At 41.3% G+C, this 8,721-nt stretch overlaps 1 protein-coding gene across 1 annotated transcript in view; it reads left to right on the top strand.

The window, feature by feature from the left end:
* The window catches only part of FER1L6 (fer-1-like family member 6), a gene marked incomplete at its 3' end in the record, with an annotated part of 65,576 nt that extends 59,762 nt beyond the window's left edge, over nucleotides 1-5,814 (top strand). Inside the window, exons 37-39 of the mRNA XM_009706393.1 lie at nucleotides 2,246-2,487; nucleotides 2,828-2,991; nucleotides 5,714-5,814. Coding sequence (XP_009704695.1) covers nucleotides 2,246-2,487; nucleotides 2,828-2,991; nucleotides 5,714-5,814 — 507 coding nt within the window. The remainder of the gene's footprint in view (nucleotides 1-2,245; nucleotides 2,488-2,827; nucleotides 2,992-5,713) is intronic.
* Nucleotides 5,815-8,721: the final 2,907 nt, after the last annotated feature.

The following is an 8,721-nucleotide window of genomic DNA, read 5'->3' as shown; positions in this document are numbered from 1 at the left end:
CCCCCCCCTTAAAATCAAGTAACTGTAAAATGACACTAGTCACTATTTCCCACTCAGGCAGAGATGGCACAAGAAGAGAACCAAGCCCATGGTTTGGCAAACAGAGGTCAAACACCTACAGAACTTGAACTGTAATAGCTTATAGAGATGCAGAGAGGTCTGACATAATCAGAAAAGGGAATTATGACCATATGAGAAACAAGAAAGCATGTGTTTACCAGGCTATTTCTATCGGCAATATTTTCTAACCCCATGTGGGGACCATATGTGGGTGAATGACCATTGCCATGCTGGGGAGAACATCACATGAGCACTTTCTCTTCTCCATCTCCTTCCCGCTGCAGACAGAACAGCTCTCACAGCTTTACAGATGTTACTGGGATAATCAGTAAACTATGTCACACAAATAATATGAAAAGAAAGAGAGAGAAAGGGGAGCTTGACACTCAGCTCTTTCCTGAGATTGTAGAGGGTTATATCTTAAAATTACTTGCCTGTTTTGGAGTACTGCTTTGCACTTTCTGCTTCTGAGCAGGATTTGAATGCAGGTACCAGAGAGGGGTGGGGGAAATTATGGCATAAGTGACAGTAGGAAGTATTGGAAATCCAAGGTGCAAAACTGGTCTTAGATTTCTTGCTGTGTTTCCACTAATAAAGACTGAGATTAATATGCCAATATGAATTGTGTCATTGTGGAGTCCTGGAAAAAATTTGAATTTGTAGAGCGCTAGGCATATGGAAAATTTATTTTCCTTAAACACCTGTTGTAGTATTGTCAATGACCAAATGCAAAGAGATGGAGGAGGGAGCACTGGGACTGATGGAGCAGGGAAGGGAGGATGTTTTACACTTTGCAGGTTCTGAAAATCATGTGAACATAATAAGAAATCCAAAGTAAGCATACCAGACAGGGCAGTCTGGTAGCAACTCTTACTCCTGTGTAGGGTATATCTACGTGCATTTTACCAGGGAAACTTGCGTTAGCTCTGATCAAGCTGTGTGGGGCACCAGGAGTGGTACCACTCCTTTGGAACAGGTGGTATTAGCCCAGGTGAAGCACACACTAATACAACCGTATGTCCCCCAGCATGCTGCAAATGCAGTTATTGCACACACTGGCTGAACAAACCTCCCCTTGCAGTTCCTCAAGAGGAACTACTCTGAAATCAGTGGTGTTCACACAGATATATCCAACTTAGCAATAAACTAACGTGTTCAGAGCAGTAGCAGAGTAGCTCTGAGAACATGAAATTGAGGAAATATATAGGGAGCCAGCCTTTGTGCTGAGTTGTGTGATAACATGAGGACATTGCTATCAATGCCAGAGAGGTCTCACAGGGAAAGCCAGGAGTGGATAACTTTTTGCTTCTGTGCTCTAATGATGAAGACACAAATCTCATTATGTTCAGACAGTGTATGTGGCACTGAATCTGTCACCAGGCATAGATTTGCACTGAGGGTAGTGCTGTGCTTGGGATTGTTACTGTTTTTCCCAATTCCTTTTTGAAATAATGGGGCTTGCAGGGGAAAAGCCACTCTTTGGATGCAGCACAAAGATGCTAATACTTATTCAAGCTGTGATAACTCATCTTCAGAACGAAAACATACCTAGCTGGATCATTACCTCAGTGGAGCTTTTCAGAAGAGAAGATTATGTTTGGGAAAGCATTGCCCTTTTGTACCGTAGCATTGCATATCAGATGTTGAACACACTGTAGCAGAAACCAAGAGGAAATCACAAGAAAAACCAGACACACATCTCCAGCCATACTTATGCCACATTTATTCCCCCAAACAGCAACTGCAAACAATTTAGACTCTAATACTGGGCACTGAAATCAGTCTTGGGACAGTGACACAGAATTTATTAGTGTGCCACTACATAAATACAGAGCGATTAGTAGTGGATAAATGATTGATGCTGTCTTTGCCAGTCCTAAAGAAGACAGGTGTCTTGGCCAATAGCAAATGGACAACTGGTATTTTGGGGTCTGAACAAAGTAAAAATCATGTTCTCACTCTCAGCTTTTGATCACCACTGGCCATTGCTGCAACCTGTGCCACGGAGGGGAGGTGGCTGAGATCCCCAAGCCTGGGCTGTTGCATTGTGTCACAGTCCTGAACAGTGTGTTGCCTCCTGCTCATTAGGGAGGAATTAGTAAATGATCATGCCTATAACCAAACAGCAACTGCAACTCAAGCTCCCCTGGTGACAGCAGTGCTTTCCACTGTGTGTTTGCCATAGGTGGTTAAAGGGTCTGGAAGAGGATAAGCAGGAGACAGATGTACATTACAACTCCTTGACAGGAGAGGGCAACTTCAACTGGCGCTTTGTCTTCCCGTTCCACTACCTCCCAGCAGAGAAACAAATGCTGGTTAGTAAAAGAGAGAACATATTTTCCTTGGAAAAGACAGAGCGCAAAATACCTGCTGAGCTGGTGCTTCAGGTGTGGGACTTTGAAAGACTCTCTTCAGATGATTTCTTGGGTAAGTATGCTATGGATCTGCCTGATCACCTGAGGTCTTGCCAGGCTTGTATTTTGTAGAGGTATGTACAAAGCGGTGTCTGAGACCCAACTTATACTTATCTTTCTCGAAGTACTACATTACAAGCTTACGTATTTCTTGGAGAGGGAATAATTAGGAACTCAGATGAGGCAATGTCAGGGCAATACAAGTGAATGACTGACAGTACAGAGAGATCCTTGGCTCTGAAGCCTGGGCCCAAGCTGCTGCATTGCTCCATGTATCTCATCTGGAAGCTGCTGTTTGAATGCCTTCATGTTTGTCTGGTCTCTGACTGTTTTCACATTACTTCTTCCTCCAGGCACACTTGAATTGAACCTGAATGGGTTCCCTCGAGCAGCAAAGACAGCCAAGAGCTGTGACCTAGGTATAGTTGTGGCAGCAAGTGAAGAAAACAAGATCTCCATATTTCAGCAGAAGCGCGTCAGAGGCTGGTGGCCTTTCATCAAGGCCGGGGAGCTCACGGTAGGCAGCTCATACAGATGAACAGCTTTTCTGTGGGACTGGTGTGGTCTGCTGAGATCCTGAGACAGACAGATGCTGATTTTGGATAAGACATCTGAAAAACAACCACCGCTGGCAAACCATAGGACTCCTCCAAATGCTTTAGTTGTTCCCCATAGATTTGGTTGAGATGATCTCATGCAACCAGAGCACTTTGTACTTTTTCTTTGCCTTCTTCCACTGTTCTTCTCCCAGCACACTGGATGGGTAAATTGGAAAATCAGGTGTTTTCAGCCAACATTCTGTCAGCTAAGGAAATCCTGGGAGGAATCATACCTGCTTGTTTATTTCTTTACTATTTATTTCTCACTTCAACCAGGGTGAAGGAACTGATTTTGGAGTCTACTATTATTGTGCTTGCTAGTAACACGTCTTAGGTAGAAAAAACACACTGACCTCTTCTTGTTGAAGTGTGCTCAATAAGCCAATATTTTTTGCTTTAGTGGCAGGGTACAATTGGTATAAAGGCATGCAAAGGACAATGACAGCTTCCCCCAAACTCTACAAGACTTGTTATGTTAGACTTGTCCTCCTAAGAAGAATATAAATACTGCCACACAAATTTTCATTTACTGAAAGCCTCTTGCGTAACAAGACTTGCAGCAGGGTGTAAATCTCACTCAGCATGTACCTAGCCATTTATCTCAGGGTTTTCTGCTGCAGCTTCTCTTCATAATGTTGTACTGCTTTCTGTGTATAATCTCGAGCTACAGTGAAATTCTCAGTGTTTAACACAACTTCTCCATTTTCCCTGTCTTTGAGGCTCCTTTGTACTGTTACAGCAGTATAGGGATCCTCAGTATAAATGAAAGACAGCTCTGTTCCTCTTTTCCCTAGGTGAAGTACGTGTATCTAGGCATGAAGCACATCCCAATAGTTAACTCTGCACATGACCTTTGGGGCATGTCCACAAGAAACAGAGCATGAAGCAAAGTTGTGTGAGCTACTGAAGGAAAACTCAAGCTGATGTGCTCACATGGCCACAGAGCACTTTGGGAGCTTGGACTCGAACCCAGGCATCCCCACAGCCCAATTCTGGGACTAGTGTGGTTGGAGTCTTTTTAGGTCCGTGCAGATCCCTGTGGGGGCTCAGACCAAGAGCTACAAGCTACCTTTCTGTAGTATAGCCCTCTACAAATTCATGTGCTTTGGCCCTTTTTTAGGGGTTCTCCCTCCCTCTCTAGACCTTCATTGATTCCCCAAGGGTTTCTCTAAACTTCATGCTTCCTTCATATTTCTGTCCATTCCAGCAAGAAGAATATTTTAATAAAAAGTACCATCTTCAAGTTCATTGCCTTCTTCAGACTGAAGGTGACTGTGTATTTTCCATTGATTTAGTGAATAGGCTCCACTCCCAAATCCCTGCTTTACCTCCATTTTCTCAACTCTAGTACTATTGATTCTCTTTTTTTCACTTTCATCTCTTGATCCCCTTGTCTTCCACATTGATCCCTTCTATTTGCATCCTTCTTTCAGCCCAGTTCTGTGCTGAATCACAGCCATTGGCTATAGATTAACAGTTTAGTTTTTGATATCCACAAAGGTATGGGGTAGGAAAATAACAAATACATGAAAAGCCATTCATCTGTTTTTCATTCATCACAGATTTTATGAAACTGATTTGATTTATGCACTCTTAATTGTTACTGGAATCTTTAAATCTTTGAAATCTTCATTTTTTTTTCCCCTTTGGCCTAACTAAATCTATAGTGGAGATAGTACTGAAGAACGTACCTGGATGAACAGCAAAAAGAGAGAGCGTCTCTGTAACCTAACACAGGCAGAAATACCAACAGATTTGTTGCTGTGAGTGCAAGGGAAAAACAAATATTTAACCTATATTTAGGAAGCTCTAACTTCCATAGCAGAAGTTACAGTTGATACTAAGAGTCCAAATAACTCAGATTATATATTTCTACTGTAAGGTATAGCAGACATGATCTTTTGTAAGTGCTAATGTTTTATTGGTTACTCAATAAGATTTAATGGCTTGTCATAATCAAAACAAACAGTAAATCAACAGTTATATTCCATTATTAATTTTCTGAATTCTAGAAATTATCAGTAAATTGGTGCTAAAAAAGTTGTCGTTTTGTTACAGCTCTGAGTATCATATTCTGGCCATCTATCCAGAAAATTTACTCTGAATCCACCTGCCAGACCATTAATCTTTTAGCCTGAACAGCGCTCTAGGACTGCATGATATTTTCTGCACATAGATCCCATTTCTAGCCATCTTCTTTTTGTGAGCTGAGACCCCACAGCTCAACTGCTCCAGCACTTGTGACTGGCTGCATTTCCCCTCGTCGGTGGACTACACCTTATCCACATCAGCAACCCAGTTTCCAGCTCAGCCATTCAGCTCTGCCAGGATGTGTGACAGGCAGAAGATAGGTCTTCTCAGATGAATTACGTTATAATTAAGGAAGCAGAAAACATATTTATGGGTCTGGAAGAAAACATCCTACTCTCTTTCCTCATGGTCCTTGAGCATGAGTCAGGAATTCTGTGCCTGGGTTTTCCTTTGTGCTTTCTCTTTAACAGCAAAGACTTTATCTTATTTTCTTTAATCAATTTCCATTGCCTTCAGCTGGTTCCAGAATTTTTCCACAAGCAGAATCCTGCTGTGATTTAGCAATAATAACCCAGGATTATATACTTACCTATGATCTCTCTGATCCAGGGCAAGGTGGAAGCTGAGTTTCACTTAGTCACAGCAGAAGAAGCTGAGAAGAATCCAGTAGGCAAAGCTCGAAAGGAGCCCGAGCCCTTGGAAAAACCCAAGTGAGTAGGATCACACTCATTAAACAAGTTGGGGCAGGGGTGTTTTTAGAAGAGCAGGTCTCTTTGCTCCTCTCCTGGCTTTTCTCCTCTTCCCTGCTGTAACCTTTGGCAAGCCATTTGTCCAACTTTTGCCTTGCCTAGCTGCCAGCACTCATAGCTGGCAGCATCTTCCAGGTTGGCTGAAATGCATTCCTCTGGAAACCCAAATAAATTGCATTGCTGCACATTTGTCCTTGGCTAGAGTTCACACACAGGCTTATTCCATAGCTGACCTGGCACATGGTAATATCTTAAACCATCGTAATTTATGCATACACCCAACACCTCAGTTTGGTCACCTGTAAAGATCAGATGGATTATATTTCTTATATTAAGAGGATAACTCTAATCCATTAATATTTAAGTGCTTTAAAATGGTTGTATGAAATATTTTCTATGTCCAGGTTTTTTTTAATATGACCACTAGGAGACAGAGTCTTAGTATTAGGAAACAAGAATTTTGGATATTAAGAAAAATTTCTTGACCAAAAGGGTTGTCAAGAATTGGAACAGGCTGCCCAGGCAAGTGGTTGAGTCACCATCTCTGGAGGTATTTAAAAGATGTGTAGATGTGGCACTTAAGGACATGGTTTAGTGGTGGACTTGGCAGTGCTAGGTTAATTGTTGGACTCGATGATCTTAAGGGTCTTTTCCAACGTAAATGATTCTGTGATTCTGTAATTCTATGATTCTAAGAATTATCTGCACACAGTTAAAGGTGTCTGAGTTGCTACATATGAGTGGAAAACTGACCTTTGCACACATCTAGTTATTTTTGCATAAAGTAATCGCTTGCAGATAAAGGCACACAAAACTTGAAAATCAGGTTGTATAGGAATGATACGACTTTAACAAATCTATGTCTAATCTTTTTGTACTTCATAATCAAAGAATGAAGATGCTTATTTTTCAATATAAGACTTTTTAATGAGGACATTTTAAGTAGTTTAACAAAGGCAGATGATCTATAATGAGCATTCTATCTTTCAGTATTTGTCACATTAAAAAAATACCAGCTGAGATTTTTGCATTCAGAAAAAATGTACTTCTAATCTATTTTGGCCTAAGTACTTTGTTCCACCAAAGTAATGAGCTAGTTTTTTTTAAAAAAAAAAAAGAGAGAGAGAAATTGATGCTATATTTTCTGCTAGCAAAGCTTCTAAAAATCAATTGCTAATCAGAACAGTAATCATTGCACATTCTGTTTAATTTTGTTGGCTTGATATATATCTCAGGATAAACATGAAAATGGAGAAAACAGCATAAAGGTCAAATTGCCAATACCCCTACAAAGGGTATAAATTTAGCGTAAAAACTAGAGGTATCAGAGACTTGTTGAAAAATAGCCTTGGAAAGACTTTAATCGATCTTTTCACCCAACATCTTTACCCAAAGGCAGGCTGAGCTATGCCTGACACGTGTCTGTCTGAGAGATTCCCAGTAATGGAAACTAAAGCACTGTCTTACAGAAGAGAGAAGACTGGGATAGCTCTGAAATACCGCCGGTGGGAAGCAACCAGCCTAGGCAGTTTTAAGAGGGAGTGTAGTGTGTAATAGAAGGATTACATGTCCAGAAGGTTGTCAACAGGATGCACAAAGGCACCATCTCATTTTCCTGTCATTTTTTCAGGCTCAGCCCATACACTCCAGGCAGCCTGGGGCACCAGGGCTCCCTGCATTTCCACCTCAGGGGCATTTTGTCTGCAAATGTTCTGTTGGGCCAAAAGATTGTCAGTAGCTTGGTGGCCCCTTCTCTGCTGCACAGCCAGCCTGGAGGTGTTTTGACCCAGAAGCCACAAAATCAGAGCCTTCCTCCAGATCTTGCATTAAGTAATCAGAGACACTCCATATCTAGGTTTTTATGATTAAATACACAGCCAACACATGCCTCAACTTACTTCTACTCTTGAGATGTATGCCTCAATTACATTAAAATTAGGGTGAGAGTAGTCTCACTTGACATTACCCATCTCAGAAGCAAATCATTCAGGCTCCTTTTGTAGCTGCTCATGTACAGGTGGAGGAACCATCCCATTTGCCTAACACACACGTATCTTGAGATGGGAGCTGGGGAAAGAGATGGATTTTCCTCCAGAAGGTCCTTCCTCTCCATATGCAGACAGCCCACAACTGACCAGTCTGGGCACCCAAGTGTTAAAGTTAGGCAAAATAAATCCAAAGGTTACTAAAGTAATATGAACATGTGGATAGTAAATACTATTTTAGCTGGACACTCACTTACTGGAAACAAAAGAAACTAATAGCTGAAGACATTGCATGCCTCAGTTCCATAAAGCTGGTATTAAAGTTAACCAGCTCAGTGCCCCCGAGTAGCGGAATATGTGTTTCATACATGCAGAATGGTTAAAATCAACTGAGAGATAAGAGTTAACTGTTTCTGTCCTTCAAATGAGTTCCCTTCAGGAAGAAGTGGATCTCAAGGAACTTTGTGTCAGGAACTCCATATTTCTATGCCAGTACTCTAGGTTCACTTTTTTTTTTTTAATTTGCTAATCATGAAGGCTCACACAGAGAAGTAGAGAAATTTTCAGATTGTTCAGTGTAATTAAGTTTTTCAATTAAGAAACAAAATATTCCAAACCCAAAATTATCTTCTGGGAGCTACTAGACAGTAGCAGAGTTTTTATGTGCCAGACCAAAGGTGGATGAAGACTAAATGTCTGGGGACTAAAAAGAAACATGCAAATGAGAAATAAGGTGCAGTGAGTGTAATTTCCTGCTGGCTGAAGCACCATGATGTTATTCATCTTTTCATCTCTGCCAATCAAGACAGGATGCTTTTCCAAATGCACTCCATTATAACAAATACACTGCTATAACTGGCACCAAATTCTATCGCCTACATTG

Source organism: Cariama cristata, unplaced genomic scaffold (genome assembly GCF_000690535.1).
Source record: "Cariama cristata isolate BGI_N322 unplaced genomic scaffold, ASM69053v1 scaffold28, whole genome shotgun sequence".
Lineage (NCBI taxonomy): Eukaryota > Metazoa > Chordata > Aves > Cariamiformes > Cariamidae > Cariama > Cariama cristata.
The sequence above is the reverse complement of the archived record's forward strand: the minus strand, read 5'-3'. Positions and strand labels throughout refer to the sequence as shown.